We start from the raw sequence: 20294 nt of genomic DNA, 5'->3' as shown, positions 1-20294 counted from the left end.
GCGTAGGCTCAGTGGCCATGGCTCACGGGCCCAGCCGCTTCACGGCATGTGGGATCTTCCTGGACCAGGGCACGAACCCGTGTCCCCTGCATTGGCAGGCGGACTCTCAACCACTGCGCCACCAGGGAAGCCCAAAAGAACTTTTTTAACAAGGAAAAGATGAGCAACTCAATAGAAAGATGAGTAAGGAGCATAAATAGGCAATTCATAAAGAAAATTTAAATGGTCAATCAACTTAGGAGACCACATCTCATAAATAACCAAGGAAAAGAAAAACAATCATGAAATGTATTTTTTTGTTGTTTGTTTTGCATAAAAGACTGGCAAAAACTAAAAAGAATTCTCAGAGTTGCAAGGGTGTGGAGAAATGGATAAGCCAGGACCACATTATGACTTGTAGGGGTCTTACACACATTTGCCTTCATGGGTCCCATCTCCATAATAAAATATGAAAAAGCATATTTTATGGCTTCATTAGTATAAAAAATATAATCCAGGCTGGATTCACTGTATATTATATATTCATTATTATTATATTCATTTTTTCTTCTGATTTTAAAAGAAATTAAGAAGTTTTCATGACCCCTAAAACTATTCTGGGTCCTAGGCAATGTGCCTTCTGTGTCCAGTGGCTAAGTCAGCCCTGAGATAACTTCATGGGAGGTGGCAGGTGTGTAAACTTTTTTGGGTGAGTAATTTGGCAGCATCAATCGTTAGACCCAACAGTTACATTTTAAGGAATTTATCCCATAAAAATACTCACACAAGTAGGCAACAATACACGTGTAAGGAAGTTCATTACATCATTCATTGTTTGTAACTGCAAAAAATTTAAAACAGGCTAAATATCCAACATCAGAGGAATGGGTTATCTCTATCACAGCAGAATTGGAGGATATGCTGAATTGTATGAATTTTTATAATGAGCATTTATTACTTATATTAAAAAGATATTTACATTTTGAAGAGTAAAATAATTATTTCTTTTTTTGATAAAATCTGGACTCCTCTGAGGAAAGCCGTCTTCACACACAGCTGAGAAGGATTAAAAGATGCTCAAGCAACCAAGTTGGTTTCTTCCCCAGCCATCCTGCAAATTGGAAGGGGGAGAGGCAACAAGATTTTAGAGCGCTCAAAACCAAAACCAAAGAAACAAAAATCAAAGACAGCTGAGTTTTCCTTATAAAACTAGAGTTGGCGGATGCCTGAATCACAAAATGTGGCTTTCACCTGGTCCTCAAAAAGCTTTCCCAGCTCCTAAGCCAGCAGTCGTCTGAAGGACAGGTAGGCACAGGCGAGGGTACCGAGAAGCAAAGTTCTAAGTGACAGTTACAGGAGTGGCAGTTGGAGGATGGGGTGGGCCAGGGACCCCACTGCCTAGGAGAGGGGCTCTGAGTCAAGTCCCTCTGCTGAGCCTCATAATGGTTAGTCACAGCCAATGCACATGATTCTCAGTCTCAGGGGGGCCTATGCCAGCATCTCCAAACTGACTCCATGTCAGGGAGTGTCCCGAAGCCTTAGCAGAAAGTCTTCCGGAGGACGTGGTGTCCTCCTCACCATGTCATCACCTTCTCTCAAGCAGAGGGAAGACGCTTATGAAACTCCACCAGGGATCCTGCACACTTACTTCAAATAAGTAAGAGTCGTTTATGATAAAGTTGGCTTTTTTAAAATAATTTTTTAAAAATTTATTTGTTTATTTTTGGCTGCATTGGGTCTTTGTTGCTGCACACGGGCTTTTTCCAGTTGCAGCGAGCGGGGGTACTCTTCGCTGTGGTGCGCGGGCTTCTCATTGTGGCAACTTCTCTTATTGCGGAGCACGGGCTCTAGGCACGGCGCGCGGGCTTCAGTAGTTGTGGCTGACGGGCTCTAGAGCGCAGGCTCAGTAGCTGTGGCTGATGGGCTCTAGAGCGTTGGCTCAGTAGCTGTGGCTCACGGGCTCTAGAGCACAGGCTCAGTAGCTGTGGCTCATGGGCTCTAGAGCGCAGGCTCAGCAGTTGTGGCACACAGCCTTAGTTGCTCCGCGGCATGTGGGATGTTCCCGGACCAGGGCTCGAACCCGTGTCCCCTGCATTGGCAGGCGGATTCTTAACCACTGCGCCACCAGGAACACCCCGGCATTGGTTTTTCTGGTGGATGGTGATGTCGTTGGTGCCCGCCATGTTACAGGGAGATGCCTACTTGGGCTGCAGGCCAGTGAGGAGCCGGGGAGAGCTGATTCGGGCTGCTTGGTGAGAGAAGTCAGACGACGAGGTGGGGGGCAGTGAGGAGGGGAATGGGAGCAGACACTTGTCCTGAGTGGAGGCTGTTCATTCAGCTGAGAACGGGCTGACTGATATATTAACCCACACATTAGACTGCTAATTAGTGCCTGCTTACCAAGTGCAAGGTGTGGGGAGGTAGAAGAAACCCAAAGAGGAAAAAGGCAAACTTCCTTTCCTCAACATGCTCCTAGTCCAGTGAAGGAGACACGGGTAGAAACCTATACCCTAAGGTGGAAGGAGGGAATAGCCACCGCAAGGAACAGCTACTTAATTTGGGGGAGGGGAGAAAGGACACGTGAGTCCTGGAATGAGGCTTCCTGGAGGAAGTGATGCCTGAGCTGATTCTGGGAAGATGGGTTCGGCCAGGGGTGCCGCGTTGAGAGGAAGCACATTCCCGGCAAAGAGAACACCCTGAGCCAAGGCACGGGCATGGGAACCATGGGGCTCACAGGCAAACTAGAAAGTAGTTCCATTGGGTTACACACAGAAGGTAAGAGTGCAGTGAGAGACGGTGCTGTCATGACGCCCCTCCTGAGGATAAAAGATGAAAAGGCAGGAATACCTGCCCTGACTCTTTCTCCCTTCTTCCAGTTCCATAGGTCTCACTCATTCTCTCTCTGTCCAGTCCACAAGCTCTTTCTCTAGTTTGTCAGTGTTAAGAGGCCACTTGAGTTAATTGCATTTTTTCCAAGATTACAGCTGGGGGAGAGGGGTATAACTAATGACTTGACCAGCCTGGTCAAAAGAAAGCCTCCTCCTGTCTTATCAGCCTCAGAGTTAACATTAAATCAGGCACTGACCAGATGAAAAAGTTGTTTACAACCTCATATGTACTAACTCGCTGACTCCTCACATCAACCTTATGAGGCACGCTCTCTCATCAACCTCATTTGACAGGAGAAGACTCAGTGACCGCGTGCCCCTGAGATATACAGGACAAGAGCGTGAGTGGGCAAGGAACCCTATGCTGCCCATACGCACCAAGACACAAAATGTGGTGAATATCATCTCTTAGAAACTGGCCCTGGGATACATTTTATGCATCTGCCTTTCTTTTTTTCCAAAGAGTTTTAATTACTGAACTATGCAACACCTAAATTATGCAAATTAGACTTCATGCTGACAGTGATAGTCCCCTGGGGAACTCAGCTTTCTTTCTTCCCCTTAGTGTGAATGTTAAGACCTTGAGAGGTATTTATTTCTATATTCACAGCTTACACACTCACACACACACATACGCACAGACATACCCCACCAGCAGAATTTTCTTCCACATCCCCATAGGCACCAAATTATCTCTATGTGCTCCAATCGAACCCTTCCTCTGGGTCCACGCTAGGTATCTCTCTCTCCTTATATCAATCTGAGACCTCTCCCTTGGCACCTCAGGGAGCCCTGGCCTGGCCAATTGTGGCTCCTGCTCTTCCTGAGGCACCCAGGAAGGAGCAGGTATTGGGTCAGAGCCTTCACTGACAGTGCCTTCCTGAATCCTTTTCTCCTACCCATTTCTCTCACCTCCCAACACCCCACCTTCCCCTGCCCCAGTCACCATCTCTGCCACATAGTCCTATTTATCCTTACAGCACACTGCTCTATTCTATTAACACTCTACTACATCTGCACAGGAGTTTTGTGATACTATAGCTTTGCTGCTTGTAGGGGAAGCCCCATGTATTGACTGAGAACTATGTGCCAAGCATGATAATTGATCAAACCTTCATGCAGCACTGAGGTGGGCAATTGTTGATTTACAGACAAGGGACTGAGCTGCAGGGAGGAGGTCTGCTTGCCAGTCCTTGAACTAGGTAGGTACTGTCCACTGTGCCCCAGGACTCTGGCTAGGAGGAGGATATTTAGGACCAAGAAACTGCCTATTTCCTTATTTTCCATTTGATATTTTCTCCTGTTTCTATTGTTTTTTAAAAATAGAAGTAACACGTAATGTGTTAAAAAGTATTTCAAATGATAAAAAAGGGTGCAAAAAGAAAAGTGAAAGTCTCTCTCCCTCACCACTTCTGTTAGCATCAATTGTCAACAGATTTTTTGTCTAAATAACTAAAAAAAGTACACACCACACTCACATAGATTTTTAATTTACACACAGTGATCATGTTCTATACACTGTTCTATAAATTGCTTTTTTCCCTCCTAATTATGTCTGAGATCTTTTCATATCAGCAAGTAGAAGAGCTTCGAATGGTTTCCTGTCTCACTCAGAGTAAAATCCAAAGTCCTTACTTTGGCTGACATGACCTTGATGCAAAAGCCTAATAAAGATATTACAAGAAAGGAAAATTATAAGCCTATCTCACTGTCATTTTTTTTTTTTTTTTTTTTTTGCAGTACGTGGGCCTCTCACTGTTGTGGCCTCTCCCATTGTGGAGCACAGGCTCCGGATGCGCAGGCTCAGCGGCCATGGCTCACGGGCCCAGTCGCTCCGCGGCATGTGGGATCTTCCCAGACCGGGGCACGAACCCGTGTCCCCTGCATCGGCAGGCGGACTCTCAACCACTGCGCCACCAGGGAAGCCCATCACTGTCATTTTTTGTTTGGTTTGTTTTTTGTTTTTGCGGTACGCGGGCCTCTCACTGCTGTGGACTCTCCCGCTGCGGAGCACAGGCTCCGGACGCGCAGGCCCAGCGGCCATGGCTCACGGGCCCAGCCGCTCCGCGGCACGCGGGACCCTCCCGGACCAGGGCACGAACCCGTGTCCCCCGCATCGGTCAGGCTGACTCTCAACCACTGCGCCACCAGGGAAGCCCCACTGTCATTTTTAAGACACAAAAATCTTAAAATATTAATAAAGCAAATCCAGCAATATGTGAAAAGAATAGTATATGATGACCAAGTTGGATTCATTCCAGGAGTGGCAATATTAATTTAACATTCAGAAATCTATCCGTGTAGTCCACACATTAATAGGTAAAGAAGAAAAAGCATTATGATTGTCTCATACAGAAAACTATTTGATAAAATTCTACACATTCATGATAAAAATAGGAATAGAAGGGACCTTCCTTACCCTGACAAAGGGAATCTACAAAATCTACAGTGTTAGAAATCAGTATAGTGGTTATCTCTGGATAAAGAGCAAGTGAGGGGCTTTTGTGGTAGTAATGTTCTATTTCTTGATTTGGTTGCCTGAGTGTGGTGACTTCATGATAATCAACCTGTACACAGATGCACTGGATACTTTACAGTATGTGTATTATACTTAATTCTAAAAGGTTGTAATTTTTTTTAAAAACCAGGGAAAAAATGTAGTTCTTCCTGATGATCTCAGAAGGGTAGAGGGTGTGACCAGGAGCTATGGGAGCTGGCAAGGACAGGAGAGATGGAGGTGTTGGGATGAGGAGGAATGGAGAAAAGAGTGTGTTGAGTGGTTACACATGTGGATATGGACCAGACCCAGGATGGTGTCCTTTGGTGAAGAGGAAGCTGGTGAGCCAAGGGCCTAAGTCTTCAGTGAATAAGAGGCAGTAATTTGGAGATGAAGTGCAAAGACAGGTGCACTAGAGGGAGAGATATATTAGGGAGCATGGAATTTAGTACCTAGACACCCCTCACAGAGTGCATTGTTCTACAATAAGGAGACAACACTGTGTACCTACTCTCCTCAACCACTTTCACAACTGGTCTTAAACCCCATAATGGTCTGGAAAGCAGTTAATATTTTGTTTTACTATTGGAGAACCCCAGACTCAGAGCCAGGATGACCAAGCCACAACTCAGGACCCTGAGCTGCTTCAAAGGCCTGTCCAGATGTGCTTCCAAGACCAGTGGCCATGTGGGCACCTAGGCCAAATCACGGTCCCTCTGTTGATCATCAGTTAACAGTAAAATAGGGATAATATCTTGTTCCACGACTGGCATAAGCACTAAATGCAGTTTCATGACATCATAAGGCGTTCAATAGTTTTCTTCTTCCTCTTCCCCCAGCACTCCACCAACATATTCATCATGATCTGTCCAAGAACATCAAGTCTAGAAAACCCAGGATCATGAAGACAGGCATGCAACCACTGCTCCACTGAGGCTGAGGGGTAACTCGTTTCTCTGGCGAGCCCTGTACTGACCAGTGATATTAATAGAGGCTGGATTCTCATGACGCCCTTGTCCTGGGCCAGCTGTCCTCGAGTACGGTCCATGGAGGTCCCAAGACCCTTTCTGGCGGTTCTCGGGGCCAAATCTGTTCCCCAACAATACCAAACCAGCATTCTGTCCCTGGCGTGTGGTTCAGAGGATACGAACACTCTCGTTCAAGGGCCAATGAACGTATGCATGGCATCTTTGGCTTTAAAATGTTTCAACTCCTAATACACAAATGTCCATGGATATAATCCTTATAAGCAAACGTATTTGGGGGTCTAAAGTATAACTTTAAAGAGTGTAAAGGGGTCCTAAGTAGGAGTGCCAGATTTAACAAATAAAAATACAGGATGCCCAGTTATATCTGAATTCAGATAAACAACGAATATTGCATGGGATACACTCATATTAAAAAGTTATTCGTTGCTTATCTGAATTTTAGATATACTTGAGCCTGCAATATTTTAGTAATCAATCATAGGCCTAAGACCGGAAAGTCCGCGGACCGTGCTCTGTCCCAGGAGTCCCGGGCGGGGCACTTCCGGTCAGGCGGGCCGGCCTGGGCGCGGGCCCCGCCTATCGCCGGAAGCCTCCGCAGGCCAAGGCTCGGCTTTCCTCCCAGGCCAGGCCCCGCCCCGGCCCCGCCTCCCGGAGCCGGGGCAGCTGAGGCCCGGTGCGGGCGGTGGAGCGGGCGGATCAGGCTTCCTTCCTCCAGGGGGCAGCGGCCGCGGCGTGGTCCCAGGGTGGACAGCTCGGCGCCGCGCCCGGCCGCTCTTTCTGTCTTTGGGAGTGACGGGCCGGCCAAAGGGCCGCCGAAAGCCGGCGGTCGCCATTCCCGTGTCGCTGCGCCCGCGGGGGCCGCCCGAGCCGGCCACGATGCCACTGGGCCTGAAGCCCACCTGCAGCGTCTGCAAGACCACATCGTCCTCCATGTGGAAGAAGGGCCCGCAGGGGGAGATCCTCTGCCACCACTGCACGGGCCGGGGCGGCGCGGGCGGCGGGGGCGCCGGCTCGGGGGCGGCCGGCGGGACGGGGGGCAGTGGCGGCGGTGGCGGCTTCGGCGCGGCGACCTTCGCCAGCACCTCGGCCGCCCCTCCGCAGAGCAACGGGGGCGGGGGCGGCAAGCAGGTGAGCTCCTCCGGCCCCTCCCTCCGGCGGAGGTCGACCGGGCGCTTGGCGGGCGGAGGCCGGGTGGGCGCGGAGGGGGCGGGCGGGGGCCTCCCGGGATCGCCGTGCTCGTACTGGGCCGGGCCGCCCCTTCCCATCCCGGTTGAGAACATGGTCTTTGGTTCGGCCCATTCTCAGCACCTTTTCTTGTGAGGATTTGAAAGGCTAGAGAAGCAAGAAAAGTGAAAACGCTTCAGAAATCTCCCCATTGTAATGTTTTGGATAGCAACCAGACATCTCAGTATACACACGTATACATAGAGATGTCGGCAGGGTCATGCTACTGGACCTCTTTACCTGTTAATAAAGTTCATTTTGTCATAATGTCGTGTTATTAAGATTATCATGTCATCATTTTCAATGGCAGCATAAGTATTACATTGCAGGAGGTGGCATACCACACCCGTTCTCTGGCATAGGAGAGTTGAGTTTTTAAGCATTTTTCTGTTATAAACACAACCGATGAATAGTTCTTGCCTTGGCCTGGACTGACTCTTGTTGCTGCCCCTTGACCTATTACAAGTAGCTCGCACCTTTTTGGATGCTCTGGAGATGCTTGCCTAAGGCTCTCCCTGTTTGAATTAGGCCAGTTCGTGTGATTACCCGGGATAAAAAAAAAGGTGCACTCTTACTTAATTTTTAAATGATCGTTTAAAGTGCATACTCTGGGATCCTTGTAAGATGTTTGTATCGGGACAGCAACCTTTCTGCACTTTTTATTTCTTTCTCTTTTTTGTTCTTTAATTGTTTATGTAACAGAGTAAGCAGGAAATTCACAGGAGGTCTGCTCGGCTCAGAAACACTAAATACAAATCTGCTCCAGCTGCTGAAAAGAAAGTTTCCACTAAAGGAAAAGGGAGAAGACATATTTTTAAATTAAAAAATGTAAGATGATTGTGGACAGTGTCTTGTACTGTAATGGCATTGTGTGTGTAGTGTGTCCTGCCACTGCCTTCATCTCTCATCACTGAACTTGGACTCTGCTCTTGGCAGCTATTCTGTAGTGTTCTGGGGACTGGTCCAGACTATCTAAAAGGGAGTGAGCTCTGTTGTAGGAGGCTTACTGTTTATAAAGTTAATAATATCCTTTCTCTGTTTTTTTAGCTTTTTTTTTTTCCTCTGGGAAATATAAAATATTCTAAAAGAAACCTAAACCCCCAGCTCATTTTACTGGGTTCTCTGGAAAGGATGAGATGGGATTATAGTTCTTGGCGTGGCCAGGTATACTGGGAAAACTTTTTTTTTATTCTTAAAGCTCTAAGTAAATAATAATACTGAAACTCATTCATTTCCATATTTACTTTTTATTATGGCCCCAGAAGACGTTTCTTACTGATTTATAATGATCAACTTGATGAATATGAATGAAAAATTTTACTAAATCTTCTTTATCTCTTCTTCTATGAGAAAGTAGATGGTCGAAAGACTTGTGCTGGGGTAGTAGAAAGCATATTTTTGTTGCAGTAAATTCTCATTGTTTTTGTAAATACAAGGGACAGTGGTTAAATACAATGGGCAATGCATTATATACTATTTTTTTAAAACCTCAGTATGGTACTCTTTGCTTTCAGAACAGGAATGCTTCACTTACCAGTAAAGGCATTTCTGAAGTTGGGTGTGTTTATTTAAAAAACTCAGAGAGGTCTTGCGTTATATTCTTGTGCAGATTGTGGATCCTTTTTCTTGTTTAGAATAGTTGCCCCTAATTTATTTAAGATTTTTATAATTCAGTTTTCTAAAATGAGGTGTTTATTGACTAGACGAAACATGTCAATATTGGATTATAGTTGTATACACTTAAATGCTCTAAACACGTTTTCCTCTTAAGTATGGTGGAATATGTTCTCTGCAAGTATTTTAATATCAATTTCTCTAACAACGCCTTTCTTCAAGGATAATACCAAGACATATTTGGGAAGGCCTAGTTACTGTGTTGTGGTGTGAAAGTGTGTGTTACAGCTTAGGAAGGAATTTCAATGATGGTTGAGTGGTGGCAAGTTACTAAGAACTCCCAAGAAAGTTTCCTTTGGCCTTGGTTCAGGCTTGCTAGAAAATTAGTTCTGATGGTACTGTCATAACTAGTTCCATAGTTAAGTGGAGATGGAAAATGTCTTTGAGGAGACACGTTTTTAATTATTCCCACCTCTGTCATGCTCAGGCCATTAGAGCCAGATTTTTTTTATAACTAGAATGTGTAATAAAGCTCTGAGAAGGCTTCTGTTAGATTTCAGCCACATAGTCAGTCAGGAGCCGGTCCTTTGGGGCTCAGCAATTTTTAAGCTAAAGGTAGCAGAAGTATTCAGACCAGGCTTTGCCACAACGATCAGAAAAGCATTTTTTTTTTACTGCAGTTCTTGTCACCAAACAACAACTTTAGTATTTCTTAAATTACAGAACTCTCATATATGGCTGGAAAAATGCCTGTACACGCTACACACACACACACACACACACACACACACATCATGAATGTGCTAATATTTTTACTTTTGTTTTTTCACAGCCCATCAAAGCCCCTGAGTCAGTTTCCACCATAATTACTGCAGAATCAATCTTCTACAAGGTGAGCATCTGTAGTTAGTGAAGGAAGGTTTGAATTTATTGTATAATGTGCTACTAAAATGCTGGGTTAGTCTAAAAGTCTCTGCTACTCTGTATAAGGTGTGATTGTGGTTTTTGTTCCTTTCTAAGCTATTTTTCCCTGTAGGTGGCTATTATAAAACATCTCATCCAGAGCTGAGTTGGGAGAGGAAGTTGCCTATTGAAATACGATATGAGGATCTTAAGTATTTTTTAATGTAGATTATGGGAATCGTTTTTAAAATGAAAATGTATGGTGTGGAGCCATTGAGTATGATGCTTGCTGTGGGTTTGTCGTACATGGCCTTTATTATGTTGAGGTAGGTTCCCTCTATGCCCATTTTCTGAAGAGCTTTTATCATAAATGGGTGTTGAATTTTGTCAAAAGCTTTTTCTGCATCTATTAAGATGATCATATAGTTTTTATTCTCAATTTGTTAATGTGGTGTATCACATTGATTGATTTGATTATATTGAAGAATCCTTGCATCCCTTGGATAAATCCCCCTTGATCATGGTGTATGATCCTTTTAATGTGCTGTTGGATTCTGTTTGCTAGTATTTTGTTCACGATTTTTGCATCTATGTTCATCAGTGATATTGGTCTATAATTTTCTTTTTTTGTGATATCTTTTTCTGGTTTTGGTATCAGGGTGATGGTGGCTTCGTAGAATGAATTTGGGAGTGTTTCTCCCTCTGCAACTTTTTGGAAGAGTTTGAGAAGGATAGGTTTTAGCTCTTCTCTAAATGTTTGTTAGAATTCTCCTGGGAAGCCATTTTGTTTGTTGGAAGATTTTTAATTATGGTTTCAATTTCATTACTTGTGATAGGTCTGTTTATATTTTCTGTTTCTTCCTGGTTCAGTCTCGCAAAATTGTACCTTTCCAAGAATTTGTCCATTTCTTCGTGGTTGTCCATTTTATTGGCATATAGTTGTTTGTAGTAGTCTCTTTAATCCTTTGTATTTCTGCAGTGTCAGTTGTGATTTCTCCTTTTTCATTTCTAATTTTATTGATCTGTGTCCTCTCCCTGTTTTTCTTGATGAGTCTGGCTAAGGGTTTATCTATTTTGTTTATCTTCTCAAAGAACCAGCTTTTAGTTTTATTGATCTTTGCTATTGTTTTCTTCATTTCAGTTTATTTCTGCTCTTTATGATTTCTTTCTTTCTATTGACTTTGGGTTTTCTTTGTTCTTTCTCTAGTTGTTTTAAGTGTAGGGTTAGATTGTTTATTTGAGATTTTTCTTGTTTCTTAAGGTGAGATTGTATTGCTATAAAGTTCCCTCTTAGAACTTCTTTTGCTGCATCCCATAGGTTTTGGGTCATCGTGTTTTCATTGTCATTTGTTTCTATGTATTTTTAAATTTCTTCTTTGATTTCTTCAGTGATCTCTTGGTTATTTAGTAGCACACTGTTTAGCCTCCATGTATTTGTGGTTTTTACAGTTTTTTTCCTGTAATTGATTTCCACTCATAGCATTGTGGTCAGAAAAGAAGATTGATACGATTTCAATTTTCTTAAATTTTCCCAGGCTGGATTTGTGACTCAAGATGTGATCTGTCCTGGAGAATGTTCCATGTGCACTTGAGAAGAAAGTGTGTTCTGCCACTTTTGGGTGGAATGTTCTGTAAATATCAATTAGATCTATCTGGTCTATGGTGTCATTTAAAGCTTGTGTTTATTTATTTTCTGTTTGGATGATCTGTCCATTGGTGTAAGTGGGGTGTTAAATTCCCCTACTCTTATTGTGTTACTGTCGATTTCTCCTTTCATGGTTGTTAGCATTTGTCTTATGTATTGAGGTGCTCCTATGTTGGGTGCATAAACATTTATAATTGTTATATCTTCTTCTTGGATTGATCCTTTGATCATTATGTAGTGTCCCTCCTTATCTCTTGTAACAATCTTTATCTTAAGGTCTATTTCATCTGATATGAGTATTGCTACTCCAGCTTTCTTTTGATTTCCATTTGCATGGAATATCTTTTTCCATGCCTTCACTTTCAGTCTGTATGTGTCCCTAGGTCTGAAGTGGGTCTCTTGTAGACAGCGTATATATGGGTCTTGTTTTTCTACCCATTCATCCAGTCTGTGTCTTTTGGTTGGGGCATTTAATCCATTTACATTCATGGTTATTATCGATATGTATGTTCCTATTACCTTTTTTTTTTTTTTTTTTTTTGCGGTACACGGGCCTCTCACTGTTGTGGCCTCTCCCGTTGCGGAGCACAGGCTCCGGACACTCAGGCTCAGCGGCCATGGCTCATGGGCCTAGCCGCTCCGCGGCATGTGGGATCTTCCCAGACTGGGGCACGAACCCGTGTCCCCTGCATCGGCAGGCGGACTCTCAACCACTGCGCCACCAGGGAAGCCCCCTATTACCATTTTCTTAATTGTTTTGGGTTTGTTTTTGTGGGCCTTTTTCTTCTCTTGTGTTTTCTGCTTAGAAAAGTTTCTTTAGTATTTGTTATAGCACTGGTTTGGTGGTGCTGAATTCTCTTAGCTTTTGCTTGCCTGAAAAGCTTTTGACTTCTCCGAAAAGCTTTTGACTTCTCCATGGAATCTGAATGAGATCCTTGCTGGGTAGAGTAATCTTGGCTGTAGGTTCTTCTCTTTCATCACTTTAAGTATATCCTGCCACTCCCTTCTGGCCTACAGAGTTTCTGCTGCAAAATCAGCTGATAACCTTATAAGGATTCCTTTGTATGTTATTTTTTGTTTTTCCCTTGCTGCTTTTAATATTTTTTCTTTGAATTTAAATTTCGTTAGTTTGATTAATATGTGTCTTGATGTGTTTTTCCTAGGTGTTATCCTCTATGGGACTCTGTGTGCTTTCTGGACGTGGGTGATTATTTCCTTTCCCATGTTAGGGAAGTTTTCAACTGTAATCTCTTCAAGTATTTTCTCAGACCCTTTTTTTTTTCTCTTCTTCTTATGGGACTCCTATAATTTGAATGTTGGTGCGTTTAGTGTTGTCCCAGAGGTCTCTGAGATTGTTTTCAATTCTTTTTATTCTTTTTTCTTTCTTCTGCTCCTCAGCAGTTATTTCCACTATTTTGTCTTCCAGTTCACTTATTCGTTCTTCTGCCTCCGTTATTCTGTTACTGATTCCTTCTAGTGTATTTTTCATTTCAGTTATTGTGTTGTTCATCTCTGTTTGTTTGCTCTTTAGTTCTTCTAGATTTCTGTTAAACATTTCTTGTATTTTCTCAACTTGTGCCTCCATTCTATTTCCGAGATTCTGGATCATCTTTACTATCACTACTCTGAATTCTTTTTCAGATAGATTGCCTATTGCCTCTTCATTTATTTGGTCTTTTAGGTTTTTCCTTGCTCCCTCCTTCATCTGTGACATATTTTTTTGCCATCTCATTTTTTTTTTTTTTTATGAGTGGGATTGTGTTCCTGTCTTACTGGTTGTTTGGCCTGAGGCTTCCAACACTGGAGTTTTTAGGCTACTGGATAGAGATGGGTCTTGGTGCTGAGATGAGGAACTCCGTGAGACCTCACTCCGATGCATATTCCCTGGGGTTTGAGGTTCTCTGTTAGTCCAGTGGTTTAGACTTGGAGCTCCACTGCAGGAGCTTCGGCCTGACCCCAGGCTCGTGAACCAAGATCCCGCAAGCCTCCTGGAGTGGGGGGGCGGGGGAAGAACAATAACAAAGTAAAAAATAAAATTAGACTAGGAAACTAACAGATATGTTAGGAAGAATATAAAAATAAAAATATAGATTAATCGACAACCAGAAGGTACATCAGTACCACAATAGTAAAAAAAGAGGAGGAGGAAAAATAAATAAAAAAGGAGGGGTGTGGGACGGCCTTGGCTGTGGAGGGCGGGGCCTAAGCAAGGGTGAAGTTTGGGTGCTGGGCGGGGCCTATGCTTAGGACCCACAGGGCTGGAAAAGGCCCTGGGGGCTGTGGGGGGGTGGGGCTTAGGCTCAAGGAACAGAAGGGGTCCAGGTGTGCCCCCCCACCCCTGGTCTCAGAGGGCAGGGGACCTCCTCTGGGAGCCCAGCACGCTTCCTGGGCTCGGGTGGGCGGGGCAAATGCCCTCCTCTCCTCTCCTGCTCCTCCAGTCTGGGAGGGCCCCTCCCCCATGCTTCTCCTGATCTCCGAAGCCTCCCTCCTATGGTGCCAAGGACCCACGTGGCCTGGAGGGGGGTTTGGAGGACAGGGGACCAGCCTGGGAGATCAGCAGGCTCCCCATGCCCAAGTGGGTGGGGCAGTTGCCCTCCACTCCTCTCCTGCTCCTCCCAGAGGGCCCCTCTCACCTGCCTCTCCTGTTCTCCCCTTGGCCTCCTTCCTATGCCCCCAAGGACCCACGAGACCTGGAGGGGGCTTTGGAGTGCAGGGGACAGGCCTGGGAGCTCAGCAGGCTCCCAGGGCCTGAGTGGGTGAGGCATTCGCCCTCCGCTCCTTTCCCGCTCTTCCTGGAGAGTCCCTCCCACCTCCCTCTCCTGATCTGCCCAGCCTCAGGGGCACTGGTCCTGTCTGGCTTCCCCTTCTCCTCCCACCTCAGTCCCCCTATGTCCTACTGGTTCACTTTGGGGTTCCTCCCCTCTCCTTGGGCGTCAGAGTCCACCACCATTGGCCAGCAGGCGCCCTAGTTGTGGGGAGATGCTAACTCCACGTCTTCCCACACCACCATCTTGACTCCACCTCCTATTTTTATTTTAAATATGGGGTTATCTTCTACTTCCCCCAGGGAGTCTATTACCAAATTGGAGATGTTGTTTCTGTAATTGACGAACAAGATGGAAAACCCTACTATGCTCAGATCAGGGGTTTTATCCAGGACCAGTATTGTGAGAAGAGTGCAGCACTGACGTGGCTCATTCCCACTCTCTCTAGCCCCAGGGACCAATTTGATCCTGCATCCTACATCATAGGTGAGTTTGACAGGTACAGACAGGTTCTTGAACCCAGTTAATTTTCCATTATTATGTGAAAGTATATTCATCTGCTTGGGCTGCCATGACAAAATACCATAAACTGAGTGGGCTAAACAACAGAAATTTATTTTCTCACAGTTCTGGAGGCTGGAAGTCCTAAGGTGCTGTCAGGGTGGGTTTCTGGTGAGAGCTCTCTTCCTGGCTTGTAGACAGCCACCTTTTCTCACATGGGCTTTCCTCTGTGTGTGTGCACTCATGGCATCTCTTCCTCTTCTTATAAGGACACCAATCCTGTTGGATTACAGCCCCACCCTTATGGCTTCATATAACCTTAATTATCTCCCTAAAGGCCCTATCTCCAAATATTATCACATTAGGGATTAGGACTTAAACATATGAATTTGGCGAGATACAATTCAGTCCATAACAGAGAAGCGTAAGTACAAAAAAGTAGAGATTATTATAGGAAATATGAAATTTATTTATTTATTTATTTATTTATTTTGGCGGTACGCGGGCCTCTTGCTGTTGTGGCCTTTCCCGTTGCGGAGCACAGGCTCCAGACGCGCAGGCTCAGCAGCCATGGCTCGCGGGCCCAGCCGCTCCGTGGCATGTGGGATCTTCCCGGACCGGGGCACGAACCTGTGTCCCCTGCATCAGCAGGCGGACTCTCAACCACTGCGCCACCAGGGAAGCCCAAAAATATGAAATTTATGTAGCTGGGGTTTGAGGGCTATATGTTATTTTGAGTTCCAGGGCAGTATAGTATGCACGTACTAAAATGCTGTGTGAATAAGATTTTTCCGAGTGACCCAGGGTTAAACTCTATTAAAAGAATTTATTGCTCAAGGACTAGGTTATTTAGGTAACATATAAAAATTTACTCAAAAATGATTTCTAGAGGAACTGTCATATTTATGTCTAAAATCTTACAAATTCTCATTATGTGTCCCTCTAGATGTCACACACATCATCCTAGACCTTTTGCAACCTTTTTTATCATTGTTGGTAGTTGAAATGGCAGCCACTGTACTCATTAATTTCAAGGCTGACTATAAAGAATTGGTTCTTGACATAGACTCACAAGAAGAAGTTGATAAACAGAATTTTGAAAGTGTTCAGAGTTTTAAAATTACCCCAAACTTTTCAACCTTTCTGCAACGGGCATACGTTACTTTTGCGTTCTAAGAAAAAAGATACAAAAGGTTTTTTTCAGAGAGAACTCAAGGACAAGTAGAGTACCACTATTATTCTCAGCTGCATGTCAAATTTGATACATGACCAAGCAGTTTTAGTCTTCTGCTTGTAAGTATTGATACATAGAAGAGTGAACTTTCATTAACCTGTTCTATCAGACAGGATTGTCAGCAGAGGCAGTAACGTGACCGAATCACCTCTAGGACTTCTGTCTCACCTCTCCTCTTCCTAACCCTCAGATTGTAAAGGAGACAGCATAGCATAAAGGTTCAGAGCACAGACTCTGGAACTAGACTGTGTGGGTTCCTAGGACAGCCACTTACTAACTGTGATCTCAGACAGTTTCCTTGATCTCTCTTGCCTTATTTCCTCATGTAAAATGGGAAGAATAATAGTGCCTAACTCAGAGGGTTGTTGTGAGGATTCAAAGCATTGAGATATATATATATATATATATATATATGTATATATATATCAAGTACTTAGAACAGTGTCGACATAATAAACACTATATAAGGCTAAATATTATTTTTAGAATCCTTTCTATATTGAGTTATATTTTGGGGAGAATGCTATATTCCTTAAGCAGTTAAAGCAGAAAAAAATGATGGAAAGTAACTTCAGAATAATATATGTTGCAAGGGCTAATGTCAAGTTACCACCAGACCAGTTTCTCCTAGTGTCTAGGAATTTTAACATTTTATGGAAATGATATATATCTTCAAAAATGTGAATGTTGGCTGCCTTCTAGGACCAGAGGAGGATCTTCCAAGGAAGATGGAATACTTGGAATTTGTTTGTCATGCACCTTCTGAATATTTCAAGTCACGTTCATCACCATTTCCCACAGTTCCCACCAGACCAGAGAAGGGCTATATATGGACTCATGTTGGACCTACTCCTGCAATAACTATTAAGGAAACAGTTGCCAACCATTTGTAGTTTTAAAAGTGAACATGGATTTCCAGTTGTCTTGTATTTGTACTACCGTAAGACATGCCACATGTTTCTTTTTTTTTTTTTTTTTCAGTACGCAGGCCTCTCACTGTTGTGGCCTCTCCTGTTGCGGAGCACAGGCTCTGGACGTAGAGGCTCAGTGGCCATGGCTCCCAGGCCCAGCCACTCCGCGGCATGTGGGATCTTCCCGGACCGGGTCACGAACCCGTGTCCCCTGCATCGGCAGGCGGACTCTCACCCACTGCGCCACCAGGGAAGCCCCACATGTTTCTTTAATGAAATTCTTGGATGGAAAAATGACTAAAAAGTTTTTTCTCTACTGCCCAGTAATCATTAGCTTGTTGATTACTAGTCACTTAGAAAATTAAAAGAGATAGAAAAGAATTAAATATATTTTGAAGTTAAATATTACATACACATTAAGTGTGTGTGTATCCTCCCCAGCAAAGACTGTAATTTCCAAGGAGACCATTAGGAACAGGTAGTATCTATTTTTCTCCATAATTTATTTCTAGAAACTCATAAAATGGATTGTATTTTTCTACAAGAATAAAATATTAATTAAGGTTTGAATTTCTAACCAAGGGCTGAATCAAATAAAATGTAGCCGTGATCAACAGTATCTATCACCAAGTTAAAAAAGAGCTTTATTTTATCATCTAGAACAGACTGTTGGCTGCTTTAACCTTAAGGAAAGTGATTAGTGGATGATGTTATTAGCCTAGGTTTTTTAAAACTTTCATCCAATTCTTCTGTAGTAAGCAGGGATTCAGAATCATTCGGTTGATCTTAATAGAGCTGCTCTTCACTGCTCTCACCTACCTTCTCAGTCAGAGCGAGGCTTAATCAAAACATTAAGTTTATAGTTCAGACAGACAACTTCACTAAAAACACACAGGAAACGTACTGTTCAGGCATCCCTGAGCAGTAGTTTCTTGACCACCATTAGAACAAACATTGGGCAGTCATAAAAATGATTAATCATTAGCACTGATATCTAAAAAAAGTCCACTCCAAAGTTAAAACCATCTGCTATGTACTCATAATAACAGGCCTAAAACAATGTCTGGGATTTAGAAGTCCAGGCACAGGAATTCTATTCAGAATTCAGGGACAGGTTTTACTTCAAGTGTAGGTCAGCTAAGTAAGGGAGCAACAATTTAAAAGAGGGAAGAAGTGGGATTTGCACACACTTGCTTCCTCTCCTGTTCTGACTGGACCATTATTTCTCAACCCCAGCAAAATTTGTCAGGATCTAATTTAATTATGATGATTTTGAATTGTAGGAATGGTAAAAAAATGGTAACTGTTACCATTTTTCTACACAGTTAATGTTTGTATGTTGTAAGGAAGTTATGGTTTGTATGTTGTAGATAGATAGCTCTATGTACATAGTTATCTCTCTCTTCACAAAAGTTATAGTAAAATTGATTGTAAATACCATTGTAAATAACTAAATGCTAATATTCAGACTTTTGGATTAAAATGTATTTTTCACAGTGTATTTACTTTGGATTTATTTCATGCATTTACTTATTTCATTTAAACAATTAAGTAGGGCTTTCTACCACAAAATGGTGTAAATAGAAGACACCACTGTTGTAGTACTCATAATTTGGAATGACAGATTCGTCATCAGTATGTAATAGATATTAGGAAACTCAAAGAATGGCCGATAGATCAAATGAACACTTAAGGTATTTATTAAAATGAAATATTTAAAAACCAGTGTATATATGGACCATTTGTTTATAAATTCCTAGATACTTGTGTAATATCTTTTAAAATAAAGATCGAATTTTCATATTCCTCCTTAACATACAGCAAATGGCTCCTGTTACTCACAGCGTAGATCCATAGCTTTTCTCCTGTGATGGAAGGCCTGCGCTGATGTGGCCCCAGACTATGTTCCCAGCCTTGTCGCCAAAGGGGTGAGAGGCTGAGGCAGTGCGCTCCTCCACCTCAAATCCATCTTCCCTTTCAGACTGCCTGCCCTGCTGATTTTAGGCCCCAGCCCAGACACAGAAGCAAAAGCCTTATACAGACTGTTCAGCGGGCTCCCACAGTTGTGTAAGGTAAAATCTCTATAATAGATACTTTATTCTATTTCATTCCTAGTGGCTTTGTTTCTCTAATCATATCCTGACTGATACAGTTACTGAGACACTGAAAGATAAAGCAAGAAACTGCTGTTTTTCGTTACAAGCTATTTAGAATTACTTGGCCTTCTTTTTATAAAAACTATGTACATGTATTACTTTGATAAATTTTTTTAATTGAAAAGTAATGAAGGATATCACAAAGGGAAAGATGAATAGATTGTATTATAAAAGACTTTAATTTCTGTCATAATGTGTATACAAAATTAAAAACCAAACAACTCTCTTTTTCTCTCTTTCTTTTTTCTGTTAAAGTGGGAATCATTAACCAGTATTTCTTACTCAACATGACAGACTGGCATGAATTAATTACCCAGTTACAAGCAAAAGCTACAAACATAACCTCAACTTCTTGTAACGTCATCACCATTTGGAATTACCATAATTCCTGTATTCCACCTGTTTAGCAGAAGCTGGGTAGAAGGGAGCAAGTTTATAACAAAAACACCTTCTATACCTTCAATACTTCTCCCTGTGGATTGGGAAGGTGCGAGTTAAAAAGATGTAACTTAATTAATTAAATAATTTATTTATTGGCTGCGCTGGGTCTTAGTTGCGGCAGGTGGGATCTTTGTTGCTGCATGCGGGCTCTTTTAGTTGCAGCATGTGGGATCTAGTTCCCTGACCAGGCATCGAACCCGGGCCCCTTGCATTGAGAGCGTGGAAAAAGACAGTAACTTTAGAGAGTGAAGGTGCTGTTGGGGAAATACAATTTGAAAAAAGTTTCAGAGATCCCCTCCACAAAGGTAGTAGAAAAAGAAAACACTTTTATTACTGACTGAGGATTAAACCATGTGCTGCTCATCACAGGCAACTGGCTGAGGTTGCAAAGACAGAAAGAAATCTCACCCTTTTATGCAGCCACACAGGTGTGGTCATTACCTACAGGTTCTCAAGATAAACAGTAACTAGTCATCATTTAAGAGAACTTGACAGCACCATTAATCACACGCAGTTCTTCCTAAATTTACCTGGTGATTGGGGTGAC

General features: G+C 43.2%; 1 protein-coding gene across 1 annotated transcript; it reads left to right on the top strand.

Annotated features, from left to right (window-relative positions):
* Positions 1 to 7047: 7047 nt before the first annotated feature.
* Positions 7048 to 18651, top strand: GATAD1 (GATA zinc finger domain containing 1). The gene is made up of 5 exons (XM_081244974.1): positions 7048 to 7481; positions 8280 to 8405; positions 10024 to 10083; positions 14807 to 14990; positions 16942 to 18651. The coding sequence occupies exons 1-5, from the start codon at positions 7230 to 7232 to the stop codon at positions 17130 to 17132; spliced, it is 813 nt and encodes a 270-aa protein (XP_081101100.1). The 5' UTR covers positions 7048 to 7229; the 3' UTR covers positions 17133 to 18651.
* Positions 18652 to 20294: the final 1643 nt, after the last annotated feature.

Source organism: Mesoplodon bidens (genome assembly GCF_964165515.1).
Source record: "Mesoplodon bidens genome assembly, chromosome: 9".
NCBI classification, from domain to species: domain Eukaryota; kingdom Metazoa; phylum Chordata; class Mammalia; order Artiodactyla; family Ziphiidae; genus Mesoplodon; species Mesoplodon bidens.
Note: the sequence above shows the minus strand (reverse complement) of the source record. Positions and strands in the feature narration are given on the sequence as shown.